Genomic DNA, 18591 nt, shown 5'->3' with positions numbered 1-18591 from the left:
GCTGGACTGGGCCACTCAGATCTCCCTGCGATACAGGACTCAGCTCAAGGCCCACCCCAGGTACAGCGGCAACTGGAGCAGGTGTAGGGGAATGATGAGAGGGGCAAGGCAGCTGGGGCCTGCTGTCCAAGAGACATAGAAGGAATGAGGGCTGTTGTACCTCAGGGGCTCGTCTGGGTTGGGGGACAGGCTTGGCTGGCAGTTTGACCAGTCCCTGTGATTCTGGGATTCTGCCTTCATCTCCCCGGGAGCCCCTTCCTCCTACTTCTCTGTCTTTGCCGTAGGGAGGATTTAGATGGGCAGGGAAGGCGGGGAGTGGGGAGCAGAGGCAGTATGAACAAAGGTGTGACAATGGGAATCAGCATGGGCTGGGGGCCCAAAAGTCTACAGGTGCATGATGGGACAGTGGGCTGGGGGCACAGGGTCAGTAGAAGGGCAGCATGGTAGGTCCTTGGGTAGAAGTGGTCTGAGAGGAAAGCATGGCAGGTGCGGCCCCAGGCTCCGAGGGGTTACACAGCTTCAGACTGAAGTGGAAGAGTCAGACCTAGGCCCAGATGGCCCTGAGTCTGCTCTTAAACTTAGAATTGGACGGATGCATTTGCCCAGGGTCCACTGCGCACAGGCCCAGCGTTTGGGGAGAGATGGAAGGGAGCTGACCATGGCTATGCCCTATCAGCAGCATCCCCATGTCTGGGCTCCCACTTTATCACCTCCAGGGCAGAGGCTGAGGTGTCGGAGACAAGGACAAGGTGCCCAGGGGAGGGGGGATACATTGCCCAGGCAGGCCTGGGAGGAGGGGGTAGGGGCTGGAAGTGAACAGACCTTGGGGAGATGGAGGCTGACTGCTTTGGACAGCCCTAAGTGTGGGGATCTAGCAGGGAGAGGGTGGGGACAGGGGACTGTGATTCCCTCTGCAGAATGCTGGCGATCCTAAACAATGGCAGTAGCAACAATAACACAGGCCACTTGCTATGAGTCATGTGGTCCTCAGTGGGCCCATGAGATAGAGGTTGCCGCTCCCTCATTTAATAGATCTGGAGACTGAGGCCAAGAGATGGGGTGACTCTTGGCTGAGTTGCTACTTCCAAGCCCTTGTGTTACTTGTTGGGACCCTGGGGTGTGGCCCTGCCACCTGGAAACCCACCTCCTCTGTGGCCCCCGAGCCTGGCCCAATCACCGTACCAAACTGCAAGGGGGCATCCTGGACCCCATCCTAGCCACACAGACCCCCCCCCCGCGACCCACCCAGGAGTCTTCCCAGGAGGCCTCAGTGTCCAGCCTTGGATCCTGGGGCTGCCTCTGTTACAGGCGGCCCAGACAGCCCTGACCGTGGCGGCACCTGAGAATGACCTTGATAGGGGAGGCTGAGGTTTGGGAACTTCCCCAGCCCAGAAAAGCCAGGCATCTGTGCCCCCTGCTGGCACAAGTGGTCTCTGGGTGTGAGCTCTGCAGAGGCTTCAGCCAGAGTGGCCGTTGGACTGTGGATGGGGCAGTGGTCCAAGGCCAGGGAAAGGGTATAGTTTTAACGTCCCAAAACCTGGGAAGAATGGTTCAGGGAGGGTGGGGGACCTGGCTTTACCACTTACAGCTGTGTGGCCTTGACCTGTCCTCTCCTATCTCTGAGCCTCAGTTTCCCCAGCCATAAGGCACTGGGCTGCAAGCTACTTGCATTTAGCCAGCGACCTCCAGGCTCTGACCCCTCCAGGCTGCCTGTCTCTATCCCTGCCTCCCATCTGGGGGCCTTTGTCCTGAAACAGGGCCCAGGGGCCCAGGAACAGCCTGGCCTGGCGCCCGCCTGGGCCTTCATCCTCCTGGCCATGTGGCCAGGCCTCGCAACTTGCCCCCTAATTGCCACTGCTCTGCAGAAAGGAATGACTTCGCCACAAATTATTTTGTTCTAGAGAAGAGAAGCTGAGAGGGATGGGGGGCAGGAGAAGGAGGAATTGCCTGAGTCGGGCTTTGTGCTGCGCTTTAACCCTTTACTGCTGGATGTTGGGGGGAGGGGCAGGGGCTCTAGTGGCGCCCAACCCCCCATCCTTCTGTAAGATGGTAGTGGCCTTATCTCCCACCATCAAGCTGTCACTCTCCAACCTTATCTCTCCCCACCTCTCTTTGTCTCTCATCAGCTGCCTCTCCCACCTTATCTCCCTCTCATTGCCTCCGCCTCCTCTCTCTGTCTCCACATCCCTCCGCTTCTGTACAACTTGATGGCGGCAGTTCAGTTGTGGTGACCGAGCCTGTGACCTGGTGAAGGAGCCAGCTCAGGTCACAGACCTCCTGGGTACCTGGATGGGCATATGGACCCAGCCAGGGACAGAGCCACATGCAGGGGTATGCAGTGCATGCACACATGTGTGCACACACATGTATGTGCACATACCCCAAGACCCCAGCCACGAACAAAGACGCCCACTGAAATCTGCTCAGAAGACTCACATACAAGCCCCAGGCTTAGTCTAGAGGCCCTAACCCCACCTCATGCCAGCACACAGGCACCGGCACACAGATGGGTGTGTGTTGAGCCATAATGCAAAGGCTCGCACACAGGTACAGACTGTCCTAGTTACACCCGCATGCACATGTGCACAGGTCCACACCCTGAGGAGGAGTGATGGGCAGACCCACTCCTCCACCTGCATCTTCCTCCTTGGTCGCCTCTACATAGTCTGTGCCCTGAGTGACAGAAGCGCCTCCAGCGCCCAGAGCCCCTGCTACAGTTTCTGCAGACATCCTGGGGCAGTGCCAGCAGAAAGGGATGTTGTTGCCTGAGCTGTGTGGCGTGGCGGCTGTATGTGTGATGCATGTGTGGGTGTATGTGTGTGTGCATGCGTGAGCATCATTGTGTTGGTGTATGGGTGTGTAACGTGTGCTTATTGGTTCCGTCTCCCTGCCACCATGCCCTGCCCCTTCTGGTGCTCAGAGCTACTCTGGGCTAGTCATGGAGATGCTGCTTATGGCCCTCAGAAGGGGAATACTGACATCCCCACCCCATAACCACTGTCCCCCAACCAGCCCAAACTGGGAGCCCATCCCGGATGCTAGCTGTGGAGCCCATCCATGAGGACACTGGGTTGAACCCCTAGACTTCATCCAGGCTGCCTCAAGGTAGCCAAAGCTAGGGTGGGGGTGGGGTGGAGGCTGTCCTGAGGTGAGCTGTGCTGAGAGGCTGTGCAGGGGCCATGGCATGGGAACATGGGACGACACCAGCCTCACTGCCAGCCTCTGCTTTCTTCCAGATCTACAAGGACAACCGGAACCTGTTTGAGGTGCAGGAGAATGAACCTCAGAAGTTGGTGGAGAAGGTGGCGGGAGACATTGAGAGCCTGCTGGACAGGAAGGTGCAGGCCCTGAAGGTAGGCATGTGTGTGGGGTTGATGAGGATGAGGCCAGTAGCCGTGCACCCTGAGGGCAATGTCCCTACTCCCTGTGATCACACAGCCCTCTGGTCCCTCTGAATTCAGGCTGAGCCATCGTTGGCAGGCTGTGCACATGCAGACTATGGGCAGCTGTGGCAGGAGCAGGATGGTTATGTCTGGAGTAAGATGTAGGCTGCAGGAGGGGTGACCTGGGGGTCTCAGAGACCTTATGTAGGCGTGAAGGCGGGGCCCACTCAGGCCTCACCCCACCCCCACCGGACCTGGAGTCCTCCCATTCCTCTGAGTGCCCCAAACTGTCTATGGGTGATGCCCTAGGTGAGCACCTGACCAGGACAGCGACCTGTTGATGGCAGAGTCTGCCCCCGAAGGAGCCAGGAGGTTGAGCTTCAAGCTGTGGTGAAGAGGGAGTGTGGAGAGGCCCTGGATACCCCACAGAGAAGGCTGTGGCTGTGGGAGGCTGGGGCCTGTAGCCCCTGCTCTGCCTGTGACCTTAAACGTTTCTCTACCTCCCTCTGGGCCTCAATCTCCCCATCTATACCCAGAGAAATTGTGCCTGTCAGTTCCATGGTGCTCCTGGCCACAAGGTGCTGTGGTTCTCTGGGGTGACAGGGCCCACTGAGCTGTGTGAGGAGGTCTACAACACTGGCAGTCCCTGGTATGCAGCCCAACCCAGGGAGAGTAGGTGGGGAAGGGCATCTGGAGCTGCAGAGTGTCCTGAGCAGGTCATGAGGTAAATGAAGGAGGAGGGTCCAAGTGTCATCAGATCAGAGGCCCAGCTGCAGCTACCCCTGACTCTGTCAAAGATAGGAGTGCATAATAAAAATAAACAGAATTCTAATACACGCTACAACATGGATGAGTTTGAACACATTATGCTCAGTGAAAGAAACCAGCCACAAAAGACCACATATTGTATGATCCTATTGTATGAACTGTCCAGAATAGACAAATCCCTTGAAACAGAAAGTAGAGTAGTGGTTGCCTAGGGCGGAGGGGTAGGGGAGGGGAGGGGAAAAGGCTAGGAAGTGCCTGCTAATAGATACATGGCTTCTTTTTGAATTGATGAAAATGTTCTAAAATTAAATAGTGGTTGCTTGCTGTCTTAGTTATCTAGTGCTGCTAAAACAGAAATACCACAAATGGATGGCTTTAACAAACAGAAATTTATTCTCTCATAGTTTAGGAAGCTAGAAGTCTGAATTCCGGGTGCCAGCTCTAGGGGAAGGCTTTCTCACTTTGTCAGCTCTGGGGGAAGGTCCTTGTCTCCTTTCAACATCTGTGGGCCCTGCATTCCTTCTAGAGATCTCCACCTGTCTTGACATCAATCTTCCCCTGGGTCTAGGAGGCTCTCAGCACAGGGACCCCAGGTCCAAAAGACACACTCCTCTCCTTCCTCTCTTTCTTGATGGTAGGAGGTCCCCCCTCTCTGCTTGCTTCTCTCTCTTTTTATCTCTTGTAAGATAAAAAGTGATGTAGACCAGACCCCAGGGAAACTCCTTACAATGGGTCAGGGCTGTGACCTGTGTAAGGGTGTTGCATCCTACCCTACTCCTCATTAACATGACCTAATCCTGCCTCATTAACATAATAAACTGCTCACTCCCAAATGAGGCCATAACCACAGGCATAGAAAACAAAAACCAAACCCGTTGTTACTGCTGTGGAGTTGATTCTGACTCATAGCCACAGGCATAGAGGCTAGGATTTATAACATCACAAAATGGAGGATAATCAGATCACAAAATGGAGGACAACCACACAATACTGGGAATCATGGCCTAGCCAAGTAAACACATATTTCTGGGGGGACCTATTTCAATCCATGACAGTTGCACAACTCTGAATATGTTAAAAACCACTGAATTGTATACTTCAAATGGATGGATTTTATGGTATGTAAATTATAGCTCAATACAGCTCTTTAAAAAAAAAAAAAAAAGATAAGTGAGTTCACACTAGCCATGCCCAGGCTCAAGCCAGGGTCCTGCAAGGTCAAGTCAAGGCAACCAACCTGGCCTAGACCCCCACCACATCCAGGCATCCGGGTAGAACCAGAACCCCTTTCCCAGGAGCTGGGCCCTGCTTTCCTCCCTGGAGTCCTCTGCCTGCCCCATGTGACCCAAGGTCATGGAGTAGAGAAAGGCTGAGATCCTGGGGCCAAGGACCTGGAAAAGGTAGACCATGAAGGCCTCCTACTCAGTGCAGACCCAGAGCTGGGTCCAGCCCCCGTCCAGAATGCAGGACCTCCTAGTGGAGGTTGTAGGGAGGCGATTAGGGAAATGAACTGTCTGGGGAGGAGCCAGAAGCCAAGCCTTCAGCGGGGACAGGAGCCCAGCTGGGGTCTCCCCTGATCATGGGAAACGTTCTTATCACCTTGCCCAGCCAACACATTGCTTCCCACCTGTTTGCCTTTACTGGACCTGGGCTTTCCATTCTATCTTTTTGTTTCCGTCTCTCCCCTCCCCGCCTCATTTCCAGACCTGTTGCTTGCATGCTGCTTCCTTGTTTTGCTGCCCCCCTTCACAGTTTGCAGAGTGCAAGCTGCCCAGTCCCCAACTTGTGTTGGAAAAGTCTGATAAATTGGAGAAGGATCACCCTTCAGGCCTGCCACCCACCCAGGCTTCAGGCCTGGTCCCCCCAGAGGGTGGTGCTGAGTGGTGACAGTGACAGATTCCTAGCTCGCCCTCCACACAGGGAGCTCAGGGCCCAGCTCTGGCTGTGTTGCCTCCGGAGCTGCAGGGCTAGAGTCCCTCCCCAGGCCCCTCTCCCCTTCCAGGGGTATGGATCAACTCCAACAGCTGGGTGGGGGGAGGTGCCTGGGGTCCTGGTCCCACCTCTCTTCCTGCAACCCACAAACCGGCCCCTGCCTCATGAGGCAGGACAATTGTCTGTCTCCCTTCCACTGCTCTGCAGCCCAGCCCATGGCCTGATACACACTCAGCACTGAATACAAATTATTTTCAATGGAAGAAATGATGGGGAAAGGTGCCCACTGGCCGAGCACTCACTGTGTGCGAGCAAGGGAGGCCCTGCTACCCCCACTTCACAGATGGGGACACTGAGACTTGGAGGTGCTATACATCAGGCCAGGGTGTGGCAAACTCATGATTTTTTTCCTTTTTAATTTTTATTGTGCTTTAAATGCAAGTTTACAAATCAAGTCGGACTCTCATACAAAAATTTATATACACATTGCTATATACTTCTAATTGTTCTCCCCCTAACGAGACAGCACACTCCTTCCCTCCTCTATTTCTTTTCGTGTCCATTCGGCCAGCTTCTGACCCTCTCTACCCTCTCATCTCCCCTTCAGACAGGAGATGCCAACATAGTCTCATGTGTCTACTTGATCTAAGAAGCTTATTCTTCACCAGTATCATTGTCAGTCCCATAGTCTAGTCCAATCCCTGTCTGAAGAGTTAGCAAAGTCAGGATTTGAACTCAGGTCTCTCGGACCCTAAGCTGAGCCCTCAAAAAAAAAAAAAAAATTTAGTCCTGAGGTATGTATGCATAGAGCCCTCCTAGCCGGCTACTGCTACAAGCGCCCCCTGGCTGCAGGCCCTCAGGATGCACCTGTCCACATCCCCAGTAGCAGGGGGAACCACCATCCCCCTTCTGGGTCCTAATTGTTCCAAGATGCGCTTTGGTCTTAATTATGTTTTAAATTTGCTTTTAATCAAGTTCTGGCCCTTTTCTCCTTTGCCACATTTGTTTGCAGCCTGACTGTGTATGGAGGGAGGGGTGTTGGGGGGCTGGATCCCCCCCACCCCCACTCCATTGTTCCTTTCTCCCTGGACCCCATCCAGTAATCCAATTTAAATCCCCTTGCTCTGGTCTGGAATTTTAAGTCGGGGCTTGCAAAGAGGGAGCGAAGCAGCACAGGCTCACCAGGATGGAAGTTTATTGTCTCATCTAATCAGGGACAATCAGATGTTTGTTACGAGTTTCTTGAACCTGCATAGGCTAGTTGATGGAGCTGAGAGTCACGGGGGAGCAGTCAGGTTGGGGGAGCCTTGCACACAGGCAACCAGCATCCCTAAGTCTGGGAAATATGCTGGGGCCTCAGCTTCAGAAATGTGGAGGGGAACCTGCCTTGGAACTTTGACTACGCAGGGAGAGGGGGCCTCTGAGCCAGGGCTCATACTCAGGGTCTTGAGTCCCCAGAAGGATAGGGAGGTGCCTAAGGGACAAGGCCAAGGGCCTTGTGGCTGGGCGGGGGGATGCCAAGCCTGGGGCCAGGGCAGCCAGGCCAGAACAAGTCCTAGGAGGGCATCGGTGTGGGCCAGAAACGTGCTCTCGGGAGGCTCTTCGACCTCCAACCTCTAACAAGCAAGGGCAGTGGAAAAACCTGGCTGGGATCCAGGACCTAAGCCCCCAGCCTTAGGCTTAGCTCTGTCATTCTTACCATGCTCATGTTTCCTATGCTCTTCCTCAGGTATGTCCCCCTGTCCCAGGGGCCAAGCCCTTCCAGCTGCCCTACCTTCGTGCCTGCCATTCCCTTTGCCTCCATGCACATTGGAATCATGATGCCCAGGCTCCACCCACATCAAGTACATCAGGGTCTCCAGGAGCGGGCCAGACATCATCGTTTTTTAGTGCTTCCCAGATGATTCTGTATCGATTCAGCGTTCAGGACCTTTCCCCGAAAATGGCAGAAATCATTCCTTCCCATGATCACTGGCCTCTCGCAGAGTACCTGCCGAGTGCCGGGCTTACGATAAGCCAGAACTCTCGGGATCAGTCCACATCCTCACCACAAGCTCACTCTTATATTCCCATTTTACATCTGAGGAAACCAAGCCTCAAAGAGGTTAAGCCACTTGCCCCAAGCCTCACAGCAAGAACAGGCTTGGACCCAGGCAGACCCCACAAAGTACCCACAACACTGCCCTCCCCTGTGCTGCCATTAGTGGCCACATGGCACTTGCTCCCCACAGAGGGGCAGGGCTGAGAGAAGAGAAGATGGAGCAATTTTCTTCTCTGACAGGGACTTGTTGTGTGTTGACCTAGTGACCTTGGGCAAGTCCTTGTCCCTTCTGTTTCCTCCTTGGGCCCTGGAGACTCTGAGTACCCTGCTCCTTCCAGTGAGGCTCAGATGGACGGGCAGGGGGAGGTACAGCTCTGGCCCTGGCTCTGGGGGCTACAGCAGGCAGTGTTCCCACCATCAGCAGCCTCTCTGGGGAGCGAGCATCATTTAAAGAATAAAATTAAAAAGCCTCCTGCACGCAACAGCCCCGTTTTTGCCGTTAATGGCCACTTAACCCAATTAAGCTGGCGCATTGTTGGCAGTGTGGCCAGGTCTGTTCAGGAACTGGGCTGTGGGCTGGGTAATCAGGGGAGCAGGGGGTATGAGCTAGGGAAGGAGCCAGGGAGCAGGGGCTGTGGTGCAGACCACCCCCCTTTGTCAGCCAGTCCCGGAAGAGAGAACATTCTGCCTGGCTCCCACTTATTCACTGCCTCCTCTCTTAGGCTTCATCTAATGCAAAGGTTCTCAACCTCAGCACTACTGACATCTTCAGCTAGATAATTCTTTGCTGTGGGGGCTGTCCTGTGCATTGCAGGATGCTCAGCAGCCTCCCTGGCCTCTACCATGATTGGCACACCACTTCCCCAGTTATAACCACCAGAAATGCCTCTAGATGTGGCCAAATGTCCCCTGGGGGCAAAATCACCCCTGGTGGAGAACCACTGGTCTGATGGGACAGGGAGGTGCTGCCATGGTAAATAGAAGCTCTGCAGGCATGGGGACTTATGGGGACCTGTGAGAAATGCAGATGGAATGGGGCAGTCCCAGCAAAAAGAACACCTCTTTAATCCAAGGGGGCAATAGGGAAGGCTGCCTGGAGGAGGCATCGAGGCTATTGGGGGAAAGTTTGGCATTGAGGTAGCTGGAGGCCATTTCAGAGCTGGGCCCACTGATGCATTTATTGACGGGGGTTAGGCAAGCAGTTTCAGCCCTTGGAGGACAAGGCCACCGGTGGCACCTACTGCCAAGGCCTGGCCCAGGGTAGGAGCCTCATGAGTGTCTGCAGAGCAGATGACAGGACTGTGGCTCTGGGTTCTAGCCAGAACTCAACCTTGGCATCTGACTTCAGACCAGAGACGCTCTAGAAAATGCAGTAACGGTGGACAGACAGCCTGGGCATTCTGTAGCGTTGGCTGCCTCCGCCCACCGTTCTCTGAGCAATTAAAAGGTGTTTATATGGGGCTGGCAGTGGCTTCTGCCTCCCCTCCATTATGAACATTAAGAGATCTTGACCCTTCTACTTTCCCTCTTTTGAAAGGAGCCGCAGACACGTGGAGCCAATTAGGCACACGCGTGGGCGCCAAGGGCCTGAGCAGCCTTTTCTCCCTGATTGCGGTGTTTACGGCTGATTATTCTCCCCTCACCCAAACAGCTCTGCCGCTTCCTGGCAGGATGCCACTGCCACCCAGAGGAGCCGGCTGGGGCCCCTAGGGATGGGGTGTGCGGAGAATTAGTGAACAGGAATTTGTTGAGCACCTATTATGTGGCAACCCTTGGGACCCTCTGCCTGTGGGAAAAGGCGGCTGGAGAAACGGCCAGCAAGGAAATAAAAAAGGGGGCTTGGCTGGTGATAAGAGAGACAGGGCAGCATGCCGTAGTAGAGAACGCCACTCAGAAATGGGGGTCTGACCCCAAATTCTCATATGACCAGACTTAATGGTCTGACTGAGACTAGAAGGACCCCGGTGGTCATGGCCCCCAGGCCTTCTGTTGGCCCAGGACAGCAACCATTCCCAAAGCCAGCTCTTCAGACAGGGATTGGACTGGACAGTGGGTTGGAGAGGGATGCTGGTGAGGAGTAAGCTTCTTGGATCAGGTGGACACTTGAGACTATGTTGGCATCTCCTGCCTGGAGGGGAGATGAGAGGGTGGAGGAGGTTAGCAGCTGGCGAAATGGACACGAAAAGAGAGAGTAGAGGGAGGGAGTGGGCTGTCTCATTAGGGGGAGAGTAATTGGGAGTGTGTAGCAAGGTGTATATGGTTTTTTGTGTGAGAGACTTACTTGATTTGTAAACTTTCACTTAAAGCACAATAGAAACTATAAAAAAAGAAATGGGGGTCTGAGGGGGCTCCTCGGAGGAGGTGGCCTGAATATGTGTGGAGGGAAGGTGAACTGCTGTCTACTCCCCACACACCTGAAGGGCCTGGGGATCAGTGTGCACCTGGAGCAAAGACACAGCAGCTGCTCCCAGAAATCAGTGGGTGTGAGGGTGGGGACGGCTACTCCATCAGATGGCCAAGAATCTGGAGACTCCACCTCAAAGACCTTTAGTCTGTGCTGGCAAGGCAGGGAGCTGGCCTCCCTAGAAAGGTCACAGGAGACAGAGAGCAGGTGAGGTGTAGCTGGGGTATGGCTGAAGGGTCCTTCAGGAGAACATGTCATCCCTCACCTTCCCCCACCTGCTCAAGCTAGTGGTGGTCAGACAAGGGCCTGGCCTGGTCAGGCCTGGCAGGCCTCAGGAAGGGTCAGGTCAGGAATTTGATGCTGTACCCCCTGTGGGACAGGCCTCTCTCCTGAGTCCTCCTCCAAGGTGCAGGTAGCTGCAGGGCCCTCCAGAAGGGTCAGAAGAGTTGTGATCATTTTCTAGCATCCTAGCCAAAGGAAGGGTTTAGGTGGGCTAGGGTGTGGTGTCACTGAGGCCCACAGAGCTTGGTGGGTCAGCTTTTCACACACCCTACCCCACTGCTGAGTTCTCTGGAGCCGCTGAAGGTCAGAGAGAAAAGGCCGAATACAGCCATGTGTCAGGTTAGGAGGCTCACTATCCCATTCACCCTGATCAGCATCACCTTCACCTACCTGCTATGGGAACACCTGGACTGGAATGCCCCAGGCCCAGGTATCACCCCAAGAGGGGTATCTGTGCCACTCCCGCCCAGTGGCCCTGCCAGATGTGTGTCCTGTGCATGCCGTTCAGTCTCCCATTTGTTCCCTTGCTCACTCATTCAGAAGTCCTTCTCCACTGCCCCTGGCCTGGCCTGGCCCTAGGACAGGCTTGGTACCAGTCTCTACTCACTGTGGGGCAGAATTCCCATTTTACAGATGAGGAAACAGACACAGAGAGAGGATGCAACCCCAGTCAGTGCCTGGCTGAGACAGGGTCACGATTCCTCTGCTTGCCCTAGTTTCTGAGCCTGTTACCTCCCCTGCATCCCGAGCCCCCAGAGGTTGGGAGGAAGCAGAGTGGCGGTGACTGGGGGAGGGGAAGGTGAGGGTACACCAGGCAGAGGGCCAAACACAAGCAAGGGCCTAAAGGCAGGGCTCAGTTGGGAGATGTTCGGGAGCATCTGGAAAGGATGACAAACTGGGTTGGGGTGGTCCCCAGGTGCAGCCCAGGAGCCAACACTTGAGTTCCCTTTTTAACACCCCTGTACCCTGCCCACCACAGGAAGAGGAATCTAGGGCATGGGGCTGGGAGGGGGAGGGTGTCAGCTAAATAGAAAAAAATGAGCCCTGGGCCCGAGGGAGACGCAGTGGGCACTATTCCCTGAAGAAGGGCTGCACTGAGGGGGGATCCCCTCAGTTTCTGCCCACCTCGCTGGGGGTCCCAGTGAACAAAGGGGGGTGGGTGCTAGGAAGCAGAATGAAAAGGCCTGCAGGTGCCACAGGGACAAACCAGCCTAATTTAGGATCAGAGAAGAGAGGAATTTAATTGAGTTTTAATAGCATCTGGCCCTTTGTTCTGAAATCCTCACGTTCAAGGGCTGGGGGAGCGTGGGGGTGCATCAGAGGTAGGGGAACCAATGGCTGGGCTGGTGCTGCCCTCCAGGGCTTCAGACTGCAGGGAGCCAGAGAGCAGGCTTCACAGACCCGAGGCGCAGAGCGGCTCATGTGGGAGAGGTGAGTCTAAGAAGACAGCCTGGAGGAGGTGGTGTTTGAGCTGAGTCTCGGAAATCGAGTGGAATTCCCAAAGGTGGAGAAAGGGAAGAAGGAAAGCACCCAGGCCAAGCTCCCAGCCCAAGCACTGGCCCAGCAGTGAGTGAGCAGAGCTGATGCAGGCTGGGTCTTTGGAGGTGAGAGCACTATGGGCCTGGGGGGTGCAGCCTGTACAGCAGTGTTTCTACTGGAGTGAAGAGGAGGCCAGGAGGTGACAAGGGCAGGGAGAGGCAGGACTTAGCACCTGATTTCTGGGGTGGTATCTGCACATTCGCAAGCAGGATCCCCTCATAATGCAGGCAGCCTGGAGTGGTCAGTCACCTTTCTCACTCCAATTTCTGTGGCTTAAAATACATAGCGAACAACGCCTCCATTGTAGCAGTGAGCGGCTGTGGGAGAATGAGCCAGGCTCACACGGGCGCTGGTGGGAAGGGCACAGTGCCACAGGCCCAGCCCTGGGGGGGTGGAGGCGGGGCACTGGGGTGGCAAGAAGCCCCCTCTGAGGGCCCTCACGGGACCCTCAGCTCTCTTTTCCATGCCCACACCTGGAAGCTGGACCAGGCCCAGGTGCCGTGATGACCCCGGGCAGGGTTTCCTGGAAGAGGCCACATGACCCTGGCTCATTACATCATGGGATACCAGGGCCTCAGGTGCCTTTGCATCCTTCAGCCTCTGTTTACTGAGCACTGAGCACCCGCTGTGTGCAGGCACCGTACCAGATGCAGGGAATGGTGGGAGTAGACTCGCAGGACCCCTCCCTCGAGGAGTGCAGATGTTGAAGGTCACAGTGATGTGATCCACGCAACAAAGTGCATAGCCAGGGTGGCAAGCCCTGGGGGCACTTGACCAGGCCTAGGAGGGACCTTCGCCAGGGACTTAGGCAGGCGAAGGAGGATAAGGAAGGAAGAGGGCTAGAGGCAGAGGGAACAGCAAAATGCAAAGGCCAGAGTATACAGTGTCTGCATACTTGTGCATATGTACATAGGTAGTGATGGGGGATCTTGCCCGCTGGTCTGGCTCTGCATAACATGTGCACAGAGGCACTCGGAGACAGGTTTCAAGGTAGAAAGGCCTGTTTGGGCTGTGTCCATTGCACATACCCCTTGCTGGGATCCAGCAGAGACCTTGCCTGGTGGCCGTAGCCCACCCAGACCTGCTCTTGCACCCAAAAATGGAACCTCTGGCCACAAGCCCTCCTCAGACAGGTGTAACTCGACACATGGTGCACATGACCAGGCCCAGAGCACTGAGGGTGGCCGAGAGTCAGGGGTCTCACCCACCACTGTGCTGCAGCGCCCACTCGGCACTTGAGCAGCATCGAGTACTTGGCAAATCTCTCACACTCTCTGGGCCTCAGCTTCCCTCCCTTACACTGGGAACAATGTAGCCCCAGAGATCTGTCGTCAGAGTTTGCACCAGGCTTTGGTGCCGTTGATTCAGGACAGATACTAATGGAGGTATCACATGAGGCAGGCCCCATGGACAGGACTGACCTGTGTTCCTTTGGCCCTGCCCAGCATGTGGACAAACCTGGGGCTGCAGGACCTCATGTCAAGCCCCCCTCCTGGGTGCAGGAAGAGTAGGACTGGCCTCATCAAAGCCCCATCCTTATCTCCCACCTCCATGGGCCGTGCTTTCTAGGCTCTTCAGTGCTTCCTTCCTCCTGGCACAGGCTTTGGGGCCTTCATTTGAGAGGCTGGTCACGGTTGTTGGCCCTTTGTGCCAGCCTCCCTGTGTTTGCCCACTCTGTGCCTCTGCAAATGGGAGTCAAAGCATGTTTGCTGTGTCAACACCAGCTGGAGCCCAGTTATCAAGAGAGCCGAGGGCATGAGGCCTGGTCTGCCAGCTGCCTAAGGTTCAGTTCCTCTCTGGGCATGCAGTCATGTTGGTTGGTGGGTAGGTAGCCCCTTACCTATGCACCATCCATTCACCCCACAGGATCACTGGACATGAGCTGGGGTGGGTATCTGAAACCAATGAGTGTGGTCCCAGGTGGAGAGCAGGGCTTAGAAAGGGCCAACAGGGGAAGCAATCTTTTGTCAGTGCAGTCCAGGGAGGCTTCCTGGCAGAAGTGGCATTCAAACCTTTGAAGACTGAGTATGGAGCTTCCCCACCCCTTCATGCAAGATTGCTTTGATGTCCCTGATCCCTAGCCCCAGCCGTCTCATCCCCTCATTCCCAGTCATCAGGCCCAGCAGTTTATGAGGAGAGGAGGCCTCAGTGGTCAGACAGATGAATAGACAGACAGCAAGACCGTGTCAGAGCAGGTGACCAGAACTCCAGAAGACCTGAGTGGATCATGAACTGGGCATACTGGTATGTCTCATCCACGTGTATGCAGGGGTAGGGCAGCCACAGCCCAGGGAGGGCTGAGATGGGCAGCTTCTGGCTGGTGGCTGGCACTAAGAACAGAGGCCCAGAGATGGGGAGCTACTTGCCCCAGGCCTGGATGAGAACCTGGGTTCCCTCATTCAGTGAAGGCTGTTCTGCCACCTGGGGGCTGGGTCAGTTGGCCACAAGGCAGGGCAGGATCTCTGAATCCTGTTTACTCCTAGGATGGGACCCCTACCCACTTTATCAGTGGGTTTTCCATAAATGGGCATTTCAGGGTGACTCCCTCAGGAGACAGAAGCCTCCAGGGCATGGGCCAAGTGGCTGGATCAAGAGCAGAAAGAGCAGTTGAGGTCAGAGCTGTAGCACTGACACCCCTGCTGCATGACCTTCACTAGTGATTTCCTTTCTCTGAGCCTCAGTTCCCCCATCTATAAAATGGGACAGTAAGAGTCCAGCTGGCAGGGTTGCCAAGAAGATCACCAGAGCTGAGACGGGGCCAGAGCATCTTCCTGTGCACCTCTAGTGCCCAGAGGCCACAAAGCTGGCAAGGAGGGCACCGTGGGATGAGAAGCCGATGTCTCCCCACACACACCCAGTCAGCAAGTAGAGTTAGGAGGGGCCTGTGTCAGGCCCAGCAGGAAGTAACGGGCATGTGAACAGAGAAAATAAACCCATCTGTGCTCAGCCAATGAACAGAAGTGACAGCCCAGTTAATGATACGGACCCAGCTCCAGTGTCCTCTGGCTCAGAACATGTGTGTTGGGGGCCCACTGCGAGCGCCCATGCCCCGACCCTGAGATACCAGCTTGCCGTGGGAGGGAAGAAGGGGAGGAGCCCTTGCAAATGCTCCTTCAGCTGTGTGTGTGTGTGTTAGGGGGGTGTCCATGGAGGTGACCGTGTGTATTCTCATGTGCGTACACACACCTGCTCACTTTCCTGAAGCTACGACTCCCACGCGGACTGGAACCAAGCCGTGTGACTGGCCTGAGTGAGGGGGTTGCCACCCCACACCCCATGGCCCAGGCAGAAGCCCTGGGCTCCCCTGTCCTCCAGTGATGACACTGACCTTTCCCAGCCACCCATGTGCATACCTGGGCCTCCTTTTTATCAAATATTCTGTTAATCATATCTCCCTGTGTGACTGCCGTGTCATTAGCTCATTTCACAGAATATTGCATCTGTCATATTTTCCCCTCTGGTTTTTTTCTTTTTCCAGCAAGGGGTGGGAGAGGATGGGGTCGAGGAAGATTCCTGGGCATGGGACCACCTTACGGGTCAGCTCTGGCTCCACCCCCTGCACCCAGGGCCCCCACATGCACTGACACACGCCCCTCTACACACACCCCCAATCCAGAGCCTGGCGAACAAGAGAAAAGGTAGGCTGGAGGGTGTCCAGAGCCTGCCTGGTGCTAGGAGGAAGGAAAGGTGCAGGCCTAGCTGAGCCCTACCCCCAGGAGTGCCCCCACACACCTGCTCACCCCTAGGGACTGCTCAGGCCCAAGATGGGCTCAGACAAGCTTGATACTAAGTGGCATTGCCCACCAACAGCCCAGCATGTTGTGGGCATGTATGTGACAGGCAAGCTGGGTTGAGTAAGGGTCAAGTGGGCAGCACCCTGGGATGGCGCCTCTGCTGGACCATGTATGGATGGCGTGCAGCAGACACTCGGTTAACAGTCCCCATGATCCTCACTATCAACTGCCCACCCCCACCTGTCAGACACGTTCTCACAACTGCGGACTGCCCCAGACTCTCACATTGTCCCTCCCACCCACCCACCCACCAAAGCCAGGGCCTGGCCCAGCTGTGAGGTGGGTCTGCTGGGACAGTGAACCATGGACAGGGCACACATGGAGCCCGTGATGCATCACATGTGGCTTAACCCGAGCCAGGGGACCCGAGGCCTCGTCCTCCTCCCTGGGAGCAGAAACACTGGTCCTCCCTGCCCCCAGAGGTGGGCCAGGCAGACGAAGCTGCCCAAATGTTTAAGCTATTCTAGCATCAGAATTCGGTGCTGCCCTGACCCAGCCATTGCCGCTGAGCCCCCTGACCCTCACCTTCCCTCACCCACTCCCCAGATGGAAAACCACAGGTTGCCGAGGCCACACCTGGACAGAATCCTCAGTGACACCTGTCTACCCCGCCAGAGCCTGCTGCAAGGGCTGGGCTCTGAGCCCTGAGCCAGGGTGGCCTACTTTCCTGCTGCTCCCTCTGTCCCCTCTTCGCCTTTCCCACCTTCTCCTGCTGCGACTCCCTCGGGATGTGAATTCTCTTGAACTTTTAATTAAAAAGATTCTCCTTTCTCTCCTTAAGATTTGCTTCCCTGTGATTTTCCCCTTAGAAGGAGAAGTGGCAGGAGTAGCAGGCAAGAAAGTGGGGATAGGCCTTCCTGGGTTTTCATGAGGGACCTGGCGGAACCAGGGCCTGGCCCAGGGTAGGCTGCTAGCTACCTTCTGCCCTGTGCCACCTTCCCTGGCTTCCTGGCTCTGCCAGGGGAGGCATCTCTGAAGGTCCCAGCACTGCCTGTCACTGCCAGATCCCTCACCCATCCTACCTTATCACTCAGGACTTTATGGCAAGTTCCAGTTAGACAGGCCAGGATTTCACCACATAGAAGGAGCCTCCTGCTTTCAGTAAGGGTGCCATTAGCCTGTCCCTGAGTCTACAGGGAGATACCGCCATATCCTCAGGCCCCCATTTCAGGGTTGGAGCCACTAACTGGAAGCTCTTCCTTGCTCCAGACCACGATCCCTCTTGTTGAAGTCTAAGCCCGTTTCCTTGGCTCCACCTCCAGAAAACTGCCTGGCCCTCATCGAGAGCATCGGGATGCCCCAGGGAAGGGGCAACAATGGAGGCATTGGCCCATGGCTGGAACAAGGGCCCTCCCGCCACCAGTCTCCTGATACTCCCAGCATGTAGCCTGCTTTTTGGACCCCAGGGCAGCTCCACTTGGTCCTGGGAATTGTCAGAGAGACATCTCCATACAGGTGGGTGGTGTCCTAGCAGGATCTGAGGGTGGGTGAGATTAAAATTGGCTGAGGAGGGGCAGGCATGCCAGGTAGGAGCACAGCATAAGCAAAGGCAGAAGAGGCTCTGGGCAGGGCACTGGTTGGGGGTGGCAGCAGCATAAGGCCAAGAAGGTAGAAAGGGAAGTGGGAGGCCTTGAACCCCAGATACTAGGATTTAGACCCCAGGCATCAGAAGCCTGAACAGCCTCTTGAGTAAGGCAGTGGCATTATTCATTCATCTTACAAATATATGTTGAGTACCTACTGGACTACCATGCCTGTGTCCTAGCCTGGTCCAGCCCCTAGGCAGTGCCCACCTCCCCTGCAGATGCTGTGAGGCTCTAGGGGTGATAAAGTGGGAGTGATCATAGGGGAGAAGTCTGGCATCCCCCAGAGGGCAGGGGCACAGCCTCTCTGGCTCTTCCTGTCTCTCAGCACTGCCATCTCCTCCTGGCTGGCATCCCCTAGGGCCCATTAATTTCCAAACTTGATGCTGGTGGAGGTGGAGAGCGCTTCTTCCCCCAGCAGCATGTCTTGGTGCTCCCAGACCCACCCCATCATGCCAGGCTCTACCCATCCATTGATTTTCTAAGCACACATTGAGTGTCGACTGTGTGCCAGGCCCTATGCTAGGCGCTGGGGATTCTGCAGTGACAGAGGCAAACCTGGCCCTCCTTGGGGTCCTTGTGGTCCAGATGGGAGGCAGAGGGTAGTTAAGTAATGTGAGGATGTGTAGTGAGGTGGCAGAGGGGTGTCAGAGGACAAACGCAGCAGATAGGCAAGGAGAGGGTCTGGTGACGATCTCAGCACTCCTCCCCCACATCTGCAGGGGCAAACCCAGAGCCTGAGCAGGGGTGAAGGCAGTGAGGAGGAAGAGACAGGCTTTCCTCCTGGCTTAAGGTCTGAGCCCCATCTCCTCACCTGGGCCACAGCTTCCCAAGGTTTTGGGGGTCTCCACTCCCTTCTTCCCAG

At 55.6% G+C, this 18591-nt stretch overlaps 1 protein-coding gene across 3 annotated transcripts in view; it reads left to right on the top strand.

Moving 5' to 3' along the window:
- Window positions 1-18591, top strand: part of CACNA2D2 (calcium voltage-gated channel auxiliary subunit alpha2delta 2) — a 155501-nt gene that overhangs the window by 81167 nt on the left and 55743 nt on the right. For all 3 annotated transcript variants that reach the window (XM_049862675.1, XM_049862673.1, XM_049862672.1), the window contains exon 3: window positions 3237-3353. In XM_049862675.1, coding sequence (XP_049718632.1) covers window positions 3237-3353 — 117 coding nt within the window. The remainder of the gene's footprint in view (window positions 1-3236; window positions 3354-18591) is intronic.

The sequence above is a fragment of the Elephas maximus genome, chromosome 20 (assembly GCF_024166365.1).
Source record: "Elephas maximus indicus isolate mEleMax1 chromosome 20, mEleMax1 primary haplotype, whole genome shotgun sequence".
In the NCBI taxonomy this organism is placed as follows: Eukaryota; Metazoa; Chordata; class Mammalia; order Proboscidea; family Elephantidae; genus Elephas; species Elephas maximus.
This window is presented reverse-complemented; position numbering and strand designations above follow the sequence as displayed.